The sequence below is a fragment of the Rhinolophus hipposideros genome (genome assembly GCF_964194185.1).
Source record: "Rhinolophus hipposideros genome assembly, chromosome: 6".
NCBI lineage: Eukaryota > Metazoa > Chordata > Mammalia > Chiroptera > Rhinolophidae > Rhinolophus > Rhinolophus hipposideros.
Window position 1 is genome coordinate 38,113,608 of NC_138052.1, and position 23,814 is coordinate 38,137,421.

General features: G+C 33.7%; 1 protein-coding gene across 46 annotated transcripts in view; it reads right to left on the bottom strand.

Annotated features, from left to right (window-relative positions):
• Positions 1-23,814, bottom strand: part of BAZ2B (bromodomain adjacent to zinc finger domain 2B) — a 242,266-nt gene that overhangs the window by 99,812 nt on the left and 118,640 nt on the right. For 22 of the 46 annotated variants that reach the window (XR_013993561.1, XR_013993562.1, XM_081052273.1 and 19 more), the window contains 3 exons: positions 23,501-23,584; positions 19,817-19,964; positions 1,831-2,019 (listed from right to left, as the gene is read on the bottom strand). Coding sequence is in view for 44 of the 46 variants with exons in the window: in XM_081052273.1 (XP_080908399.1) it covers positions 1,831-2,019; positions 19,817-19,964; positions 23,501-23,506 (343 nt within the window). In the remaining 2 variants the exon portion in view is untranslated. The remainder of the gene's footprint in view (positions 1-1,830; positions 2,020-19,816; positions 19,965-23,500; positions 23,585-23,814) is intronic. The other 24 variants (XM_081052281.1, XM_081052279.1, XM_081052278.1 and 21 more) reach the window with 3 other exon arrangements.

The window sequence follows — 23,814 nt, forward strand, 5'->3', positions numbered from 1 at the left end:
CTACAGGGAATTTAAATTCAATTTATTATACCAAATTTACAACTTAATTAAATGAGTCCTCTAAAACTAGGCATTTGCTTCTATAGGCATACTTTTACCATGAAAGACTCTGTCTTGTAATTGCTTATCCATCTCCTAAAAACTATAAGCATATATTATGCTAGTATATTTCTCAGTGCCTGGCCTAGTACACAGAACATAGTAAATGCTCAAAGAAGTTTGTACAATAAATAAATGAGTGAAGTTTATGCATGCTAGGGGAATTATTACATTTTTTATAATACAGTGGTAGCATCAACATTATTGAAGTCCAGATGAAGAATCCTATATACTTGTTAACCATCATTTCAGTGCAGAAGGTAATGATGCAGTAATTACACTGTGGCCAAGAAAGCTCAAAAGCACTACTATCTATAATAAACTATGACAAGATAAAGCAATTTTAAGATATCAGTAACTATATTAATATTACCTATTTTGATTTTTATTCAGCAATCCTGTATTTCAGCAAATATCTATTGAATGCTGATCTTGTTAAACAACTATGCTAGAAACTGACTGAATTAAATTTCTATTAGTATTTTTAAAGCAAATGATGACTGTTTCAGAATTTATTTTAAGTTTTTAGTCATACTACCCCCCTCTCTTCTAGACTGAACTAAAGGAATAATATGACTCAAGAAATAGTACTTGAAGTACACATTTAACCATCTTCCCATTATATATATGTATGTGTGTGTATGTGTGTACAAATATATACACACATATATTTATATGTGTGTATATATATGTGTGTGTGTATATATATATATATATATATATATATATATATATAATATATAGAGCACTTGGCAATTTATTAACGATTAAAGTGGGAAAGAGAAAATAATTACAGGTACTAATTATGTATGCCAAACACCGCATTCAGCACTGAAACATGGCTTATCTCCTTTAATCTTCACAAGAACCCTAAGAGTCAGGAAGTATTATTATTATTATCCTCATTTTACAGATGAAAATACTGAGGCTGAGATGTCAGACTACTTCTTCAAGGTCACACAGCTAAAACGTAGCAAAGCCAAATTTAAATTCAAGGTTTATTTGTGTCTAGAATTATGGTCTAATTTTTAAACACCCATTACTAAAATTTATAAAGTAAAATTAATCACTGGAAACACTTAAATTTTAGACTTTCACAATAATATAACATGACAGATTGTATGTGTAAGTTAAGCTTTAATTGTTGTTTTACTGAACTCCTGAGTTCTCATAATCTATAGAATTTGGGATAGTTTTGGTCTTCCTGCAATGTAAGTAGTGCAAATATAAGTTGTTTTGATTGAATATGGAAAACTATGGAAATTTAAGAGCCAAGCTCATCTTCCTTACAAACTGCAGAGAAGTGAGAACTCAAAATAAAAGTATAGAGATGTTCATTGTAAGAACTGGCCTTTAGTTTTCTGTTGTAAGGTTACGTGATTTTTAAAATAAATTAATCAAACTCTACACTTACAATACATAAACATTTCTGCAAATCACACTTCAATAAAAAGCACAAGAAAAACTTGGCCAAATTATTCACTTTTGTTGCAGATGCCTATTTTTCTAGCTAAACATTTGAATAATTAATTAACTGCAATGCCATGCAGCACACGTAGTGTGGGGTCTTTTGCACATGATAAATAGGATTGAGCAAATGCTTCCACAAGAAGTTTTAATATACCAGGACATTAGACTGTTCTTTTCGTTCAATTTAATAAACAAATTACTGCTTGAACATTTTTCAAGCTTTCCTCCTTTCCTTGAACACTGTTTGTAAGAGATGTTTACCTGGAAAAGATGCTAGTTGGGGATGTAGGGCTAAGGCTGTGGGTGTACCAAGTGTCCCCAAACCACCAAATTCTGAATGCCCTGAGCTGGCTGAATGTAGACCAAAGACTGGGTGGCTGGCCATTGGGAAGGCACTCGACACTGTGGACAGGTTAAACGGTTGATCCCCAGCTGCTCTGAATAAATGTCCTGGGAGGGAAAAGAACACACTTAAAAGTTGTACTATAAAAACAGGTGAGATTTATCTGATTTCAGCATTCATAAATTCGTTAAAATTTATAATTTATCTATTAAATTTTTATTTTACATTTCTTTCTTTTGCATTTCTACTCTTTAAACCCTACAGAATAGAATGTTTCTAGAAACATGAAAGTACTCTGATGCACATAGTTAAAATAAATGGTATAAACTTATATGAGATTTTAGAAATGATGTTTTAAGTAAATAATTTTCACTAATTATATATGCTTCGACTTACAGAAGTGAGGCAAACTTTCTGCTAAAATATCAATGTATTATCAAAAAAACTTTACTCATGAGAAGGAAAACAAAAACATCTTATTAAGGCTGAAAACCAATGAAATAAGTCCAGAACCTGTCACCCAGTCATTGCTCAAATTATCATACACTCTAGGCAGTTTCCAGTTTCCTTGCGCCAGAAGTGAAGCTATGTTCTCTATTCAGTACCTCTTAGATGAGGAGAGTTGATCCCAAAACGGGATTATATTCTAGCCTAACAAAGCAATGGATAGGACAACATAAAGATTTAATAAATAAACTTACTAAGATATTTCTGCACCAAAAGGGGTTATCAGTATAAAAATCATTTTTAACTTGGTGATAGAAAGATCATATTCAATTCAAATGTGTGACTTTTCAACCTCCACTTTTACTCTAAAGAGAATCTAGTACTGAGTATCACAACCCCAGGAAGGAGTGTTATACAATCAAAAACATGACTTATTTTTCATACTATGTAGGGGTTTGGCAGAAAACTTGTTAATACTTGTTAATCTTTCTTTTATTTCCAGGAAATAATTAAGTTTCCCTAGCTTGATACTATTAATATCATACAAAGAATATCAAACCCCCACTCTCCAGGCTATCTTAGGAATTTATCCTGCGAAAGGCATTGTGCTCCGTGAGAAAATAAGAAAAGCCTTCCTTATTACCTCCTGTTTGTATCAGACCTGACTGTGCATTGCAATTTAATTAGTTTTAACACAATATGTTTGAAGTAAATTTTTAAATGTAAGTTAAAAATAACTATGCTTTTTGTCATTCAGTTATCAACAGAAATCATTCCTCTTTGCTTTTATTCCCTGAAAACTAAAGGAAAGCCATCAAAAGGTCAGAGTATGCCCTGAAATACTATATTCTTTACTGAAATAACACTACATTTTTATTGAAATATTAAGATCTAAATAAATTGCACCAAGTCATAAGTATGTCTCATATCAGCCTATAAGGTTAAAAGTTACCACTGAGGGTCAAGGTCCCACTATAGTAAAGCAATAACCAGATCTCACAGGGAAGATCCTCAAAGTGCTTTTATTAAGGAAGGCCCACAAAGAAACTGTCAGAGGGGACGACAAGACGGACACAGACTTGGGTATCTTTCCCAAGTCAGCCAATCTTTGTTTTCGTTCATCAAAGCATACACAGAAAATTTGTGAATCTGGTACTTTTCTTTTTATCACAGTTCTAGACTGCATTAGCACTGAAGTTGACTCAAAACAAAATAGGACATCATAATGGGAGAAAGTTACTTCAAATATCGCTGTCTTTAAGACTTGTGATAGAGAAAGAGAGAGAGAGACAGAGAGAGAGAGAGACAGAGAGTTTAACAGCAAATTCTCAAAAACACAGCTAGTTTCTCTAAAGAAAACGTAACATTAAGAACCAGTATTTATTTCCACATGTGATAGCATATAAAATCTCACATTCTCACCAATCAATTCAAATTCTGAATCAGATGTCCTTAATAAAATGTTTTATTTACAAACATACTGTGATCAGTTACATTTCCTTCTACATCAGCTTTCTTTTCTTTGCTTTTCTTTTTTTAAACTTTTATTTATTTTAAGTGTGTTTTTCCAGGACTCATCAGCTCCAAGTAGTTGTTTCAATCTAGTAACGGAGAACGCAACTCACAGTGGTCCATGTGGGGATTGAACCGGCAACCTTGTTGTTAAGAGCACCATGCTCTAACCAATTGAGTTAACCGGCAGCCCCTACATCAGCTTTCTTGATAAGCAAGTTGAACTGACTATTCTAGTTTGGGGATTTTAGCATCATTTGTCATTTATATTTTAAAATGATAATTCTTAAGTTATATTTGTCAAATATACATACATATATTATATGTGTGTGTGTGTGTGTGTGTGTGTGTGTACATATATATATATATATATCTCACAGTGATTTAATACAAAAAATGAGGGTAAACTCAAAACAACCCAAAAATATAAATGGTCCGAACAGATTGAAATGATAAAGCATCAGAAACTGATAGAAATACTTCTACAACAGCTAATAAATTGGTAGTAAGCAGCATTCTTAGATGCATAGTTAAAACATTAATTTTGATTGGGAAAAAGCAAATGAGCTAAACCTTGGAATCTCATGGACAGAAAACATGAGCAATACCTAAATGAAATTGTCACTCTTGCGGCAATAATTAAGAACAAATCATACAATCTGACAACGAAAAAGTTCTTTTTTAACTCTAAAGAGTGATATATCTAGTATAGTCCTGTATACAGAATTACATCGATGCCTATGCCTGGCAACGTTACAAAGAGGCTACCTTACTCTTTTTTCTTATTCTTTCTTATAAAATTCTGGTGAAGATAATTAATACAAAGAAGTCACCTATGTGACAATGGCATCTATAGGGCCTGTTCCTTGTTGGCGAGAAACAATTCACTTTTTATTTAGTAAAGAAGATTAGGACCATATAATGATTATGGTGATACCATGAAATTTCAAAAATACACATTAGAGATCTTCTTTGCTATATATAGATAAAGTTGTACCACATGGGGAAATATTTTCATAATATATTTCATAATATTTACTATAATTTGCCTTTATAGCAAGAATTTAGATAGAAACTGACTGTTAGTATTGTTTTTCTATCACCTTTTAAAAAAACACGAACATTAATTTCATGTAAAAATCTTCCAGAATTATTCTGTTATTTATTCAACAGTTTCAGTAATTCAGACACTTCATGAACATACCTAGTAAGCATCAGGTGGTATGTTTAGTTATTGGCATACAAGGATGAATACAACATAATCCTTAACCTCAAGGAATGCGTGGTTTGACCATAATATAAATAGTATAAAACTATTTTTTATACTACAATGTGTAAAACAAGTTAGGTAACATTGTGATATTTTAAATCAGCACTGTCATGCACAGGACTGGTATCAGATCCCAAATACCTAAAACAGTTCCTCACACATAACAGATGTACAATAAAGAGCCGATAATTAATCAATTCACTGCTCTCTGAGAAAAGAGACATCCCTGGGACTGATTCCACAGGCCTTCAATCTGAACAGGAATTTGTCTTGAATCTTCATTTAAAGTTGCAAGGATGCATCCTAGTATCCTTTTGCCTAACTTCACAAACCTCTGGTCCTGACTGGTTTTTTTGTTTGTTTGTTTGTTTTTTAATTACCACTTGGCCCTTTGTTCCTCCTTGATTCCATTTAGGTCACATGTCAAATTTGATCACACAAAATAAAACCACCTTCAAGATCTTAAATTCTTAAGTCCCACTCTACCCACAATTCCCCCCTCTCCATTTCCTTCTTTCTCACCATGATCTCTGGTCTCTCCCAATCTTCTGCCACTCCCCTGACACTATCTATTCCTTTCCTCTCAATCTTACCACCATCTCTCCTGTGTTAACCTTGAAAGAAAATTCTTGTACCTATATGTCTACTTCCTTCCCACTTCTCAGAATCATATATTTCTGCCACGCCCCAAGCCTCCTTTCCATTTTGTCTGTAAAATTACTAAAGCTTTCTCAATCACTAGATCCCACTAATCTTTACTCTACAATCCTCCTTCTTAACCTCTCTGTGTAAATCGGGCATTGTCAACTGCCTCGTCCTTATTAAAACCCATGTTCACCTTTAAGCTCCAGGTCATGGAACAATCTTCATCCTCTTCTTAACTATGTATATCTTGCAATACTACTACTGTCTGCTCTTTTGGATTTCTGTTTTTTTCTTTTCTAAATATAAGCATTCCCAAAGATTTTGCCCAGCTATCTCCTTTTTTCCTTTTCTTGTTAGGCTTTCTTCCTCAGTTATTTCATGTGTTTCCACTGTTTTAACAAACATTTCTATATGAATGAATTCTAAATTATGAGTTTAGTTCCTTAAGAGCAAAAATTGAATCTTGTTCATCTCAGTATCCCCAATAACTGGCATAATCTGAAATACAATAGGTATTTAACAAACATTTCCCACTGTTGTATTTTTGGTCACATACTCTACTTCACACCCCGACCCCTTGACTACATAACATGCTCTTTGACTCCTTTTCCCTTTTATAATCAAATCTATCCTTATCTAAACATCTAAAAACATATTGGCCAGGAAATATTCCTGAATCTCCCAGACAGATACGTTTTGGGCTTCCTTTGAACATTCGTGATTATTCACAGTCCTTCATTCATACCATTACTAAGGTACAAGGCTAGAATGGAAAAAGTAACTTCTTAATCATTTTTACTTTCCACAAAACACTGCATAAAGCAAACTGTTATCGGTTGCAAGGAAGACATTTACTAATACCTGCTGTGGACAGCTCTACAATGGTAGTTTTCAATTCTTTGTTTCTCTATTCTTTTAAAAGGCTAGAAAAACCAGAAGTCATTCTTTAAATGATTAAAAGCACATCTCACTTTTTTCTCTGCTCTAATTATAAAAGGCATTCACAATGTTACTAAACGCTCTTTGGGTAATCAAAAGCTGATTTAATGACATCTGTGTTGTGGCTTTAATCTTATACAACAGGGGGTGCTGTTTTGATTACTCCCGAGGTTCCAGAACAATGCCAGTCTTCACCAACTGTATTGAAATTTCGAAGTTCACAAGGTAATTTTTGATCATAGACTGGCTCAAAGAATATAACTACATTTAAAACAAAGCATATTCTATATTAATAAAAAAGCAGACTATTTTCTGAGATGAAACAAAATACGACAAGTGAAAGTGGCTCTATTAACCTAACAATTGCAAAAAAAAATTATTTGTATTAGAACACTCCACTTTTGGAGAAGTAACTTTTTTCTACATTAATATGACTAACATCAGAAGAAGCGCCAAATAAAAGCCTGTTATGATTAAAACTCTTAAATTTTGCTCAGAGAAAACATTTGCAAACTGATAAATTATACCATAAAATGAAAATACTTTTACAAGATCACAATTATTTTTAACAGATATTAATATTCAAACATAGTTTCGATATTATGAATGCAACTTTTATTTTAGTTTCAATTTTAAGTGACAGGTAACAATGTGCACATTTCGCATAATAAAAATTAATATACATCTGTAATGACATAATAAGCTGAATACTTTTTAGCAGAGCTTTTCAAATTCTACTAGCCAATCTATGTATAAGTGATTAAAGGCGGTTACACATAATGCCAGTGTCTCAGCAACAAAGCCTGGTAACTGCAAGTGTCTTTATTAATATTAATGAACTTCATGACACAACACAAGAAGGGCTTTTTTCCTCCCACAAGAATGAAATAGTACAAACATTGTACTAAGGCCTTGAAGGTAAACTACCAGTGAACAAGAGCTCCTACCAATCAGGGGAAGTCCAGATAGCAAACTAAAACAAAATAATTCTGAGGAGTAAGTATGTTAAAGCATCTAATCTTTTAAAAAATCAAGGATACTGCTTACTATGATAGAACCCTACATGTTGCTTTTTGTGTGCTTAAAATATCTTTGTTCTTTCATTGCTACACAAACTTGTTACAACCCGTCTTCAAACTCTTGTCTCTAGCTCTTTAAAATTGTAAGCATAATTTTATAGCACTGCAAAGTCAGCCTCTAGTATACAACCTGTAAATCCTCAAAAATGGTAGCACATTCAAATAGAGGTCAGACGAACACTAGTAATAAGTAGATGTAATAACCAAAGTGATCATTATCAAAATTACTATTAAAGAAATGCTGAAATGACTGACTCACATGTTAAAATTCTTAAATATATTAATGTTTACATATTTAGAAACTCAAAATGTACAAATTCTATAAACTTGAACTTTGATTAAAGAACAAACAGAATTCTACAGTTAATGGGGACAAAACATTTCTTCCCATATAATCTTCATTTCATTCCTGTATTCTCATAACTTTTTCAGCCAGTTAATCTTCATATTTTAACATTTAAAAATATTCATGGTATGGAAATAAAGTATTTTTATTTATAAGTATGTATTTTGAGATAATTTTAGACTCAAAAGAGTTGCAAAAATAGTATAGCATACTAACACCTCCTCTTAGCTTACCTCATCTTATTAACTTACATGATAAAAAAGAAAAAACAATTTTCAAAACAAAGAAATAAGCCTTGATTAATTAATTAAAATAAAGAATTTATTCACATCTCTAGTTTTTCTACTAATGTCATGTTTCTGTCCCCAGATCAAATCCAGGATCCCACATTATATTTGGTTGCTGTGTCTCTTTAATTTTCTCCAACTTTTGACAGTTTCTCAATCTTCTTTCATGACCTTGGTACACTGAAGAGTACTGGTCAGGTATTTTATAGAATGTCTCTCCCTGTGGGTTCATCTAATGCTTTTTCATGATTAGAAGAGGTAATGCATTACTAGGAAAGAGTACCGAATGCGCCCCTATTGGTGCGGTATCTGGGGTCTATGGTGATATGAACTTTCATCTCTTGACTAAGTTGTTATCTGCCAGGATTCTATGTAAAGTTACTATTTTCAGACACTCTTTTTATTGGGGAAAAAAAGTCACTAAAGGCCTAGGTAACCTTGGGAACAAAAGCTGTCACCCTATAAGATTGAACATGGTGAACAAGCTTTTGATTCAGTTCAGCGAATGATGTATCAATCTTCAGGCAAATAACTGTTCTTAAAAGATAGGAGCAGTTCCTCATTTGCAGTAAGTATTTCTGGTAGATCAGATGAAAGGATTTAGAATTCATATATTAAAGTGCTAAAAAAACATAATATTTATATGTGCTTCTATATTCAAATATAAATGTACTCTATTTTAATCATGGAATAGAAAAATGTAACTGAAAACAATCTAATTCTAAGATCTTGTTTTGCTTATGTTTCAGTATATTAAAAAGTCTTAGTTTACCCATAATGAACAAAAATTATTAAAATCAACTTTGAAAAACATACTGGGTATATTAATTTGCTGAGACTGCCATAACAAAGTACTACAAACTAGGTGGCTTAGGACGACAGGAATTTATTGTCTCCTATTTCCAGAGGCTAGAAGTCTAAAATGAAGCGGTTGGCAAGGCCGTGCTCCCTGTGAAGGTGCTAAGGAAGGATGTATCTGTTCCACACTTCTCTCCTAGCTTTTCGTAAACATAGGCATTCTTCCTATGTCTTCACACCCGAGCTTCTCTCTGTGTATGTCTCTGCGTCCAAATGTTCTCCTTTTATACGGATACTAGTCCTGTTGGTTTAAAGCCCACCCTAACAACCTCGTTATAAGGTGATTGCCTCATTTAACCTTGATTACCTCTGTAATGGCCATATCTCCAAATAAGTCACGTTCTGAGGTGCAGGGGTTAAGGACCCCAACATATCTTTTTTGGGAGGAAGACACAACTTATTCCGTAACACCGGATTTCTTTTCAAGAGTACTTAATTGATTAGAAGCCACTACTTTCTTTTAGTAATTTACTGCTAAAATTCCAAATTAATATTATAAAGTTCTAGTCATAAAAGTTATGTAAAATAATATTTCAAAAATATGTCGTGCCCTGTGATCAAACCCCTCATTAAATAAACCGACTGAGGGAGGAAAAAAGCTAGACAGTTTAACATTTGAGGACCTTTATTTACAATTTATAGATATCTACAATATAGACAACTCAGCTAAAAAGGAAAGTAATGTTAATAATAGTTCATACTATGACATAAATACTCAAAGAAACTGAAATAAAAGTTTAGCATTATTTCCAAACCCTTAAAAACAGGCCTATTTCATTCTCTTGGTTCTCTAGACTGTAAACTAAACTTAAGCCCTGGTTATCTTTTAAATAAGAAGTTCTAATTAAATAATAACTTTGGACTTTCAGGGTTTTACTTATTCATTGCCTCTTCACTAAGGACAACAGATCTTTTAAAATTCCTTACTCTGTGGCTTATAAAGCCTATCCCAACTAAAATCTGCAAGTCATTTGGTATTACGAGAGCAAAGCATAACATAGCCTAGATGACTTATTAGGGTTAATTTATACCTAATTTTCAAATCCTAGTTCTGCAAGTTCATCTCTCCTTCCATTCCTTTCTTCAATAATTGTTTCTTGAGTATATATTTTTGTGCAAGGCAGTTAATGGAGACATAATAATAAAAGAAAAACAGATATGGTCTCCATCCTTTAAATGTAGAAGAAGGGACAAATGAGCAAAACAGTAAATGTATAATTACAAATTGTGAAGAGTACTATGGAGGAAAATACTAGGTGCAAAAACAGATAATAGTGGAACAATTACATAGACACTATGAAGAAAGAAGACTTCTCTAATTAATGTCTCAAAATGTTTAATCCGAGATAAAGCATGCAAAAAGAATCAGCCTTATGAAGATCTTGCAGAGGGAGAGCATGTTTGAGATCCTGAGTTGGGAAAGAATGTTTGTATCTTTAGAAATGAAAGGTCAGGGAGGCTAAAAGATAATGGCACACAGTGTGAACAGTAACAGATAAATTTGAAGTAGGCAGTGATTAGATCATGGAGGATGTTATCAGGTTAAAAGTACAAAACACCCAATTCAAAATAGTTAGAGAAAAGGTGAATGTATTGACTTACATAATACAAAAGCTTTTGGAAAAGGCTCACTTTAGATAAAGAAGACTGATTGAAAGTTTACTAGGAACAAATTCTCTTTCAGATAGGCCCTTCCTTCCTTCCTCCCAGGTTTGTGGGACTAGAGGGTATCCTTCCTCACTAGTTCCAATAAAAATCCCAGAATGGAATCTCTTTGTCTTTGATTAATCTTGATTTGCATCATGCGCCCATTCCTTAACCAATCACTATTGTCTGGGAAATAGGATGTTTGGAATGGCCAGACTGGGTCATATGGCATCCTCTGGAGTCTTAGGTGAACTTTTTTTTTTTTAAGTTACTTTTTTAAAAAGTGGAGGGGGGAGCAACATCAGGTAGTTGTGGGGTAGTAGTGAAGTGGTTGCACAACTCATCCACAGAAGGTAATTATAAAAACGGACTTAAAACAACAATCAAAAAAACACTAAAGATACTGGAAAGCATCCAAAAGCAAAGAAAAACCAGGGGAGAGATTAATCTGGAAAAAGGATAACGAGAAGTGGTAAAAAGTATGACTTTGTGGTGTTTTGGTCTGATAATGCTGCCTGAACCTCACAGCTAACTATAGAAAACAGTGGCAGAAAAAAGAACAGGCTTATCAACTGAAGGTGCCCGAGGTCAGAATCCAGGAGTGAGAAAATATCAGAAAATTTAAAAAGGAAATCCTGGCAGTGAGTAAATCACAGAAAGAATGAGACCCAAATTCAGAGTTTAAACTATCCAAACAGCCAGCTATAAGAACACTGTGCGTGAGTGGAGAAGGACTCCAGGGACGCTGCAAAACAACAAGCAGAAAACATAGAAAAAGAGAAGGCTACACACAGCAGATCTGTTTATTTTGACGTAATTCTTAATTGAATGAATTCCTTCACCATGATTAGCTTAGACAGCAGAAAGCCTGAAGTGTCAGAGTACAACGTCCAAAGCTGGCACAGCAGCTGAAAATTAGAGGGAAATCTTACAAGCAAGAAAACCACAGAGAGAAAAACTCATCTCTGCCTACTGGCTGACTCATAGTACTTACTCCTCTGGCACAAAGGAGACCAGAACCAAAGTGGGCCAGTCTAGACAGCAGCAGTGGGAAGCCAAAAAAAAAGAGCGCAGATTATCATCAGTATGTTTCTGACCACAATGTAACTAAAATGGACATCAATAAAATATCTAAATGTTAAATTACTGATTGGTAAATAATGCTTCAGTCAGACAATTCACAAAGGAAAATAGAAAACATTTTTAATAGAATGACAATGAATGAAAACTTATCAAAATTTGTGGGATGCAGCTAGAGTAGTCCTTAAATGGGAAATTTATGACATTAATGGATAAATATAAGAAAAAGAGAAAGGTCTTAAATAAATGATCTAAGCTTTCCCTTTTAGGAAAGTGGGTGGGGGGAAGGGGAGAGAAACTCACACTCACAGAAAAACAAAGGAAATAATGAGGGCCAAAATCAATGAAACAGGAAATTGAGAAAAGTCAATGACACCAAAAGCTAGTTTGTCAAAAAGATCAATACATTGATAAAGCTCTAGTCACCAAGAAAAAAGAGAAAAGGCATAAACTATTAATATCAACAATGAAAGAGAGGACATCACTATAAATTGTACAGACATTCAAAGGATAAGGTACTACTTGGAACAACTTTGTGCCCATAAATTCAATGACTTAGAAAAAAAATGGATAAATTCCTTGAAAGATATCAACTACTAAAGCTAACTTAAGAAGAAAAAGATAATCTGCACAGTTTTATACTGAAATTTAAAAAGTTGAACTCATGGTTTAATATCTGTCAACAACAACAATTAAAAACAAAACAAACAAAAAAACCTTTGAGACCCACGTGACTTCACTGGTGGATTCTACCAAACATTTGGGGAAGAAATTATACTAATACAATACAGACTCTTTCAAAAACGGTTTTCAAAAAGGAGGGAGTGATCATCCGTGTTAGTTCTGCAGGGAGGCTGAGTGAGATGAAGACAGAAAAGTGACTTTGGTGTAGACTGAAATATACATGAAAGACTCGGAAAAGAGAAAATATACGCAGCTCTATCTTTTGAGAAGTTTGGCTACAAGCAAGGCAGAAAATAGGACAATAGCCAGAAGAGCATTTGAAATGGGGGGGAGGAGGGAAGGATATTTAGTAGCTATTGCTTTTTAGGATGGGAGATACTACAAACATGCTTTTATACTAATGGACATAATCCAGTAAATAGAGAAAAATTAATGTTACTATATAGAAAGATTGAAGTATTTGAAAAGTCTTTTGTAATCTTTAGAAAGGAAACATTAGATATTTCCTGTTGTCTGTGATAGTTAAGAGTCATATCATTTTAAGTTTAGCATTTATTCTATTTTGTTTAATTTATATTGTTACACAGAACAGTATATCCGGAGATTTACAGTAAGTATACACGAGCTAGTAGATGCACTAATGAAACACAATTTTATTCTGAAGAACTGTTAAAATAGGAATAAAGCTCATATATGTGTATCTACATCAGAAGTTTATTATAATACATAGGTGAGAAGGTGTGGCTGGGGGGGCTGGGTAGCTATCACCAGGTGAGCTCAAAGGGGTAGATAATTAGTTCATTTAACATTTGTTCCAATCTCCTTTAGTGTACCCTCCTGTGACGCAGAAACTGGGCAGCTAAAAGATTTACATTTATTTACCAGTCTCTTGCAGCCAGATTTATGGATGTAATTTAAATTCTGCCGATCAGATGTATTTGGAATCAATTGAAACTTGAGTTAAGCTGACAGATTGTTCAGGTATCCTTTTCGCTGGTGCGGATCTAGCAAGCAACACAAACAGCCCTTGAGTCAGTTATGTTGGTGGGTCCCCGTCACTGGATTACAGACGAGGTTGTGGGTTATGGAGCCATCAGCTGAAACAGCGGTATCCTGACTGAAGCAGAGGTGGCTTCCTCACACAGGCCACTTCAACAGCAATGCTCTGAACTCCTACTAGGGGGCGAGGGGCCAGCTGCTCAATAATTTTATAAATACCTAATTCCCAGGTTAAATCTCTTTTTGCTTAAAACAATTTAGTTGGTTTATGTTATCTCTAGCTGAACTGACTGATACATCAACCAACAACTCCTGATGGTGATAGTTCCCAAACCAAAACCCAATTCAGTCTATCACAAGTGGCTTAATGTTGTATCGCTTTATACTTTTCAAAGTAATACTAAATGAGAGGTATGTGAAATCTTGAAAAATAGATGCATAACCTTGGAGGTAAAGGAGGGATTCTTAAACAAGACAAAAAGCATAACCACAGATAAAAAATATTGATAATTCTTACTATATTAATATTGGAAGGTGCATTAATCAAAAGACAATGTAACATAAGACACAACATAGATTGAGAAAATACACCTCCCCAAAACATAACTGAAAAAAGGATCAGCATTCAACATACAAAAAAGTCATTAAATCCATAATAAAAAGATATAATCCAACAGAAGTACGTACCAAAGCCCTAAACAATCATTTCAAAAAGGGGAAATCCAAACGGCTAAAAACTTAATGTTTCACTGAGATAAAACATAACTTCATATTCATCATTGACAAAAAAAATCATCAAGTCTGACAATGACCAGTGTTGGCATGGCTGAGAAGTTCTCAAAATTCTAATACACAGTTGGTGGGAAAATAAGTTGGTACTACTGGTAAGGCTGAAGACATTGTCAGAAAAGGATGCTTCTATGCGTTAGGATCCATAGATAACAATGGTCACAATATTTTAATTGGCAAAGTTGGAAACAACGCAAATATCCCCCAACAGTAGTGTGGATATAAAAATGGATTCCATTCAAATGCAAAGCCAGGCCAGGCTTTGTCCATCTGTGAGAATGGAAGAGCCAAGGTGGTGTTTTAACAAATATACCTACTGTTTGTAACATTGAAAACGACACAGGAAAAATGGGACAAAGGAAGCTTTTGCTCTGGAGAACTGATAATATCGGAGGACATGGGATATATACCTGTAATTCACATGTGACAGAATTATCTCAACTTTACTGATCGAGGAAGAGTACTTGAAGCAGTACACTGCTGTGGGTAGAAGCAGATTTTATACTTTTAATTGGGGATTTGGGGTTTTGCATTTAGATCACTTTAGCTGATGATTAAATAGCAAGATTTATATTTAAAAGCAAATAAAAAGCATAGAGATGTGTTTTATAAAAAAAGTAAAGGTTACAGAAAACAAACTGTGCCTTTTACCCTTTAAAACTCATTTTTCCCTCCACACTTCTCATTACATCACTCTTCACCCAGTTATCCAAGTCATGTCGGGGCTTCTCTCTCACAACATCGCCTTATCCAAATTCAGTCATTACACCCCATAAGAATCTACTACCTGAATATCTCTGGAACCTTGTTTCTTTCCCCATCTCCAACAACTCTTTAATTTGGGTCCTGATCATTTCTCACTCAGATAAATATAAAAACCTCCTTAAATGTCTTTTTTGCCTCTAGTCCCATCCCCATGGCAAATTGGGTCTCTACCTGCCGCTAGAGCTATCATTTTCAAAGCAGTGTGACCATACAAAACCCTTCCACTTGGATGACATATGAATAAAAATAATGGTTACAATGTAGACACCTACTACATGCCAGGAATTATCTTATTTATGCTTATAATGCTGCCAAATGGGTGTTGTTTTATCTATTTTATAGATGAGGCAACCAAAGCTCAAAAAGGGGTAAAAAATTTACCCAAATTCACATAGCTAATAAGTGGACAAGCCAAGATTCAATTTCAGGGCCTTACAGTTATAAAATCCTTGCTTTTAATCCATCCATTATTCTGCCGAAATTTCTAAGCATAGCACATGATGTTCTAAATGATCCGACCTTAGCCTACTCCCCAGCTTGACCTGTCCCTCTGCTCCACTTAGCCATAGCAGATACTGCCTACCCATTCTCTCCTTTTTCCTTACTAATAACCTCTATTTTCTTCAGGACAGCAATATGTTCAGCTAAAAACTATTTTTCCTGGCCTCCCTTGAAGCTGAGATTACCATTCACACAGTTCTGATGAAAGAGACGTAAGTGGAAATCTCTAGATGGGGTTTCTGGGAAAGTTCTTTAAAAGGGGTCAAAGTGAAGGGCATGCAACTTTTTGTGCCTCCACCCCCTCCCAACTACTTTCTTCCTAGAAAACAGTGCTGTAGGTGGATCAGCCCTCGTACAGCCATGAGATACACACACGAGCCTCAAAGTCCCTTACTTCAGAAGACAGAATATAAAACTAGAAGGAGTCTGGGTCTGTTGTCGGCATTACCCATCCCAGGACTGCCCATGGGGACTGGGGACTGGGTTGGAGTACTTATTCGCCATGTTTTCCTGTTGATAGTTAACTACTGTCTTACCTGATACATAGACTAAGTTGTGGCCTTACTGATCAACTTGTAATTTCTTCAATATACTAATGATTTAACACGCTTGTACAGTGGTAGGTGCCTTGCAATTAAGATACATATTTACATCAGTCTCTTTAATTAAGAGAAAAGCAGGAATACTCCAGCTTTAACTAGACAAATTTTAAAGTGTATCTGTTTTATTTATTCAGCATTTTATAAGCTTTCATTTGAAGGGTTCTATCTTAAAAATGGTTTGAAAACCAGTGATCTATCGAACAGCTTAGCTATTACTGAAATTTCTCAAAATTCGATCTTTGTATTAGGCCAAATGACCACAAATCTCAAACAAATCCACTCTGTAAAGTTTAATTGTACAACTATGCTTAAGTACTACTCCCTGAGCTTTTACTCAGAGCCAATATGTGGAACAGTCTGAATATCTGTGAAACTGGCATGTTGGAGATTATCCCTCATTTGGACTTTTAAACAAAGGTTCTGGTAGCATATTCCCCATACTACTCAGGGCCAGAAAATTGTTTCTTTTTCCTGAGGAACTGAAACGCTTACTAGCACTAGTATGTGAGCCATGTATCCCACTATTTTTTCCCCTTTATTCTTAGCAGCTAGTTTGTTAAGTTTCTATTCATTTTTGGTGGCTTTCTTCAGTTAATACCTTTTTACTTTTTCGAACGTATCTTTTGATATTTTCATTGTTTTGTCTATTGTGCCAATACATTTGTTAAAAGCTGTCCCAAATTACTTTTTAGAAGTAGGTAAGTTATTTTTCAAAAATCATACCTTAAGGAGAAAAGAGATACTGTATTTCTTATATTCTGGTAAGACCAACAAAACACATATATGCAGATGGCCTCAGATTAATCAATCTTTATTGCAGTGTTATTTTCTATCCAAGTTACTGTAATAAAATGAAAGGTATTTTATGAAAGGCAACCCTCCAAGGTCCCTACATGTTATCACTGGGTATGCCATGAATGCAAGGCCTGGACCACTCTTTAACCCATCCATTTCTCAGGATTGTATTTGCACTGGTGAGCCCTGACGGATGAGACAACATCTCCTTCCAGACAAAGAGTGGGTTTGTTATCATTTACTGTAAAAGCAGAGGATTCCCTAAGCTCAGTATTCCTTAGCTGTGACATAAAACCATTTCATTTATAAGATCCAACTGGGCTCCTGTGTGTCACCCTTGGGGGGCGCAGGAGGCACGGGGAGTGAACGCCAACATGACGCTCATACTATTTGCTGTGCCATACGTAATGAAATCTCTGACCCGGGAGTCTCATGTCTTCTGACAGCATCCATAATAGGAACAGCCTAACGTGTAAATAGATATAATCCCAGATCCTAACAAGGTATTGATTCAAAAGAAATCAGTTGATCATTCAAAATTTGAAAGCAGGTTTGAATTACATCCTTTGCAACTCAGAGGAATTCCTAGACAAGCCATTAATGAAGATGACAGAGGATGGTCAACTATTATTAAAGTAACTGTTTAAAACAACAGAATGTCCTCAAAGGAGCCATAAAGAATTGTTGAAGTTTTGACATTTCAAAGATGAAAATCCTGTTTTGTTGTCTCTATATATCAAAAAAAATGAGGAGATTCAAATTGCTTAAGAGGCCAGATCCATTACCACTCTATAATTTTATTTTAAAATGTAGAGAATTGTCAGACAATGACTAGGCCAAAAATAATGAATCAGACAAAAGACAGGGAAATAAGATAAACTGAGTCATGCAGGACAACCGAGCATTCTCTTAAGTAACCTATGTGTTGGAAGTTAATAACAGGCTTTACTTTAGATAAAAACCACAATAATGTGAAAGTTAAAAACTAACATCATTTTCCTAGAAAGTGAAAAAAAATCATGCTGTAGGTACTAAAAGCACAATGTATTAACAGGGATATAATATCAGAATATAGAAAAAACTATATCTTCATTCACGGAAAGCATTTCAACATAAAAACTCAACAACCTTTTTAATTGGCAAATAAATGATAAAAGTTATTCCTTTCCAGACAAGGAAATTTGTGATGTTATTCAACAACTCTGCATACCCCACCCCTCTGCAACTCCCAACAATCACTAACAAAAAAATAGTGCCCAACGTGGCTAATCAAATTGTAAGTAAGTCAAGCGTCACCAATTTCGAAAACTAAATTAGAAATACGTGAAAGCAATGTGTCCAGAAAACTCAAGACTCTACTCAAAGATATTACTGAAAAATTCAACATAAAAACAGGACATTTCTCTAGAAACGTTACATATATTAAAAACATTCAGAAAAAGTTATAAAAAGCAAGAAATAAAAATTTTTAAAAATACAACTTTGTGCTATCACTTGGACACAGTAATGAGGTAAAATGCCAAGAATGGCATTACCTTTTCTGAACAGAGTTTATCATCAAAGGCATTTATCATTTATATGTAGCCATCATTTTATATACAAGGGAAGTGTGGATGAAGTTGTTAAATGACTCAACCAAGATTATGCAGGAGAATAGGGATTTTATTTATTTGTCAATGTAATTCTATTTTATTTTAGTTATTTTGTAATCACTGAGAAAATTTTAAAAAAGTATTCTGATAAAACAATGACAAAATGACATCCTTCTTGTTATTATTCCACTGATTTAAAAAAATCAAAATAATTAAACAAATACATATTTGAAAATTTGCTAGGGTATTTTGTTAGCAAACATTGCATATTTATGGATTTCGCTTACCCCAAATTACAAATCTAGTTTTGAAAAAGTGAAATACCATTTAGTTCTACTGCTTACAAACATGTAAAATTATCTGCACAACTAAAAATCTTCCTAGTGATAAAGGAATGAGTTAGTTAACTTTAGTTGTTTTAAAAAAAGGATGTTTTCTACCAAACCTGTGTTGGGGCAAAGGGTGATTTTTTGGGGAGGGGGTAATTTAAAATACTTTCTACATTATTAATCAAATTGAGGCTATTTTCATTTCTGAAATAAGCTCTCTTTTTTAGCAACACAAACTTTGTTCATGTTTAAGAGAAACTTGTCATGTTCTAAACTCTTAAAATATTTTCCATCAAGTAAATGATGTACCCTAGTATACATCTGTGAACTGAGGTATTAGAGTTTGTTTCAAACATTGAAAGCAAATTTAGGGCAAAGGGTTTACGTAAGGGTTTCCTCTTCCCACCAAGGATTCCTTTGTATTTCTTCACTCTTTCATGGGCCTATTGTTTTAAAAAGACTTTGCATGTATTAATTTATAATTGAAATGGTGACATTAATATTAAACTCAGACAGAGGACTTCCAACAAGCAAGAAAAGCTTGGAATAACCAGTGCTACCCCGGTGTGCTAATAAAATCCAGAAAAAGTAGAGATTAGATATTCAGTAGAGACATAGCCATTGTTCAACAGGTCAGTGAGGTAATGAGAACAATTTATTCAGAATTCAGTAAAACACTATGAACACAAATTAGTAAAGAGATGGCATTCTAAAATTGAGTTAGTAAAGGGTATTTACCACATGGGTTGATTGTAGAGCTAAGTGAAGCAGCTCCAGTGGAAAGGCCGCCTTTTGAAACCGATGAAGCCACAGAAGGTATAGAAGATGAAGTTGGGATGGTAGAGGAGGCTGTTGAAGATGGTAACCGTTCTCCAGACTCCATTATCTATGAGAGGGAGAAAAATGTTGATAGTATTAAATAATGGGATTATTTAAAAGAATTACGCATACTTAAAATAAGTCGAACTTTTTAGGCATACTTTTTAAAAATACGAAATAAGTTTGGAAAACATGTTCTTCAGAAAGATAAAATATGGAATAAACAAAAACAAAATTTTAATTATAATTAAAAATATCAATTTATGAAATAATTTTAATGTTAAGTATATATTCCAAATCCTCTTTTAATAGACTTACAAAGTTTCCTTATATCAAAAAGTGCATTAATAGTGGTTTGAATAAAGTAATTTCACAAACATGTGTGTTGCCACCTTAGGAAAATTAACATATCAACTTCTTATTCTTCCTAAATCACCTCATCACCTATTCACTTACAATACCTGTACTGTCTTAATAAATCAAGAAAATACCACCACATTTAAATGGACTGTAACCCTGTCTTTTAAGTACAAATAGAAATATTCTTGTAGGTCTTAAGCATCCAAGAATCTGACTTGGTAATCCCCACTACAGTGAGTCCCCCCAAAAAGACAAATACATTTTAGAGGTTTTACTAGAGGCAAGTGAACTATAGTCTCAAAATGGCCTTGGCATGACTGATATAATGACTGAACCCCTTCTAGGTATCTTTATTAATTTGCTTAGCTCTTTTGGGTACAATTTTTCATTGGTCTTATTGTAATAATTTAAGTTGACATTAAAAACCTAGAATAGAAATAGGTGAAGAGGGTCAAAAGATATAAATTTCTAGTTATAAAATAAAATAATTGATGGGATGTAATGTACAGCATGATGACTACTGTTAACAATACTATATTATATATTTAAAAGTTGCTAAGAGAATAATCTTAAAAGTTGTCATCACAAGAAAAAAATTGTAACTGTGTAGTGACAGATGTTAACTAGACTTATTGTGGTGACCATTCTGCAATCTATAAAATATCTAATCATTATGTTGTACACATGAAACTAATATAGTGTTACATGTTAATGATACCTCAATAATTTTTTTTTAACCTAGAATAGGTTATGGTCATTTTAATACTTTCTGCATAAACTGATCCCACAATTAAGCAAGTCACTCATGGAGTTCATAGTTGTTTTGAGGAATACACAATTTATAGGAAGAAACAAAAAAAGATTCTGCTCATCTATAAATTTATGATCAACCACAAATAAACTTTCATCATTTAAATACTCTAACAATCAAGATTTCTGTAGAGATTCCATCCCAATTCATATAATTACTATAGATTTTCTACGAAAATTGTTTGATTTCATTTAAAAATGCTGACCAATTAAAACAATACAAGGTTAATATTTAAATGTTGATTGAATCCATATGGTATGTACATGGTTTTTCTCGTAAGATGAATACATATGGTAAAGGTAATCTCAAGTTGCACATAGCATCATTACTAAGACCATTTGAATGAGTTTTCCAATCATGTACAATTTAAAAACTTCATATTCTGGAATGGCTGTCAATCACCTCCACAGGTACCATGTTTCCCCGAAAATAAGACCTATCTTTTACAGCAAAAATTAATATAAGACCCAGCATTATTTTATATTATATTATATCATGTCATATCATACCCGGTCTTTTAGTAAAATAAGACCAGGTCTCATACTAATTTTTGCTCCAAAAGACGCATTAGAGCTGATGGTCTGGCTCGGTCTTACTTTTGGGGAAACACAGTAATGGTACAGCTATAATGAATGTGGCCATATACACAGAACATTTTTTACCCTTTATCAGCATTCATCATGGAAAGGCATACTTAGTATTGATGGCTACTTGGAACTAATGCTTAAAGGGCAAGTTTTGCATCATCAAAGAGTAACTAATAAGCTTTGAGACATGAGGGGTTTTGGGGCGTGGGTGAAAAGGGGAAGGGATTAAGAAGTACAAACTGGTAGTTACAAAATAGTTATGGGGATATAGGGTACAGCACAAGGAATAGAGTCGATAATATTGCAATAACTATGTATGGTGTCAGATGGGTACTAGATTTATCAAGGTGATCTTTTTATAAGTTATATAAATGTCTAACTACTCTGTTGTGCACTTGAAACTAATATAATATTGTATGCCAACTGTAATTGAAAAAAAACGTTTTAAAAAGACAAATTTACCATCAGGAACATTTTGTCTGACGGCAAGGCCTATCTATAGCTGACACCTTTCTCTCTAACCTATTTTCACCATCTCATGTCACTAAATACAAAAAATGTGGATTTTTTACCTAGATGGAGTTTACAGAAAAAGACAGTTTTCAACTCTTATAGCTGGTAACCCCACTGTCTCAAAAACATTCTAAAATGTGCTATTTAAATGTATTATAATGTAAAAATAATAAAAGGTGTTTGTTTCAAATGTGCCTTTGTACTGCACAGCAAAAATAATTTGGTGATATATAGATAAGCACTTTAGCTGAGTTCTTGGCATGTAAGAGCTCAATAAATAATAGTTATTATTTTTTATAGTATAGTAAATTATAACCTCTAGATATATTTCCTTCTGTTAATGTAACTTGATTCAGTACCAAAGTAAGGAAAACCCAAAAGGCAAAATGGCAGCCTCTGCAGACTGCTCATTGAAGATTACTTTTTCTGGACATTTATTAAAATTAAAAATATACAGATATTGGATCTTGCAATCTACTTTTGAGAATCTATTCCATAATAATGAAGAACCTGTAGGTTCTTTATTATAGCATTGTTTAAAAATAAAATAAAATTTAAACCTGGCAATAAGAAAGAGTAGAACTAGAGCTAGTAGTAGTATGAGGTATGGGGGCCAATTTTAGTTTTAGCAAAAGTGCAATTTTCTCTTTTATCTTGGTTCTTTTTGTTAATTTAAGTGGGAAGGGGCTTAACTCTTTTTTAAAAGTATGCTTATGCACACATTTTCCTTAGAAGTTTTATTATATAAATTATATATATGTATTATTTTTATTTCAACTATTTTGTTCTGAGATATATATTGTTAGTCAGTATGATCTCTCAGTTGTCTGGGTATTCTCCTCGTATGTAAAGTACTCTTCTTTTACACTGGTTGTAAGTTTTAAGTATTTTTTTTTCATGTTTTAATAGGTATTTCTTAGTTCCAGTATCCCAAATTTGGTCAATTATTCCATGTTCATCTTACATATATCCTCGTTTTCATGTTAAAGAAATTTTTAAAAAATCTACTCTAACCTTTTTACTCTAGAATAAAGATTGTTATGCTTGAATTAACAAGGATTGGCTTTTCAAATTAGTCTTTTTAAGCTAAATATTATTGAATTCACATTTTATTAACTATTGTCCCCGGCTAAAGCACAAGCATAGCACCGGAATCATAGCCATCCACCTGAAAGTTAAAAAGTAAGAAGGTGATGCCTTTGTAATTGTGAATAAGCCACAGAACAATCACTGGCTTACCCTACTGTAGAACTATTCAAAGAAGGTTTAAAATACATGTGTGCCAAGGGAGGCTAAATGCAGTAGTTGAAACTATGAAGAAACACAAGATACCTGCATAGGTGCAAAAGATCTCCTCCAGAAGATTTACTAATGAAAAAGGGCAAGAGTAACTTCACAGTGGAGAAACTAGAAAGCCTGCAACAAAACATATCGACATCATTTATCTTCTGATTCCCTTAGAAGGCCATATCACCTCTGTGGTAGTCTTCCCAATAACACACAACCTCAGTCAAATCATGAAAAAACATCAAACAAACCAAAATTGAGAGACCAATTACAAAACAACTGACTATTATTCATCAAGTGTCACGGTCATGAAAGAAAACGAAAGACTGAGAAACCTCCATAGGTTGAAGGACTAAAGA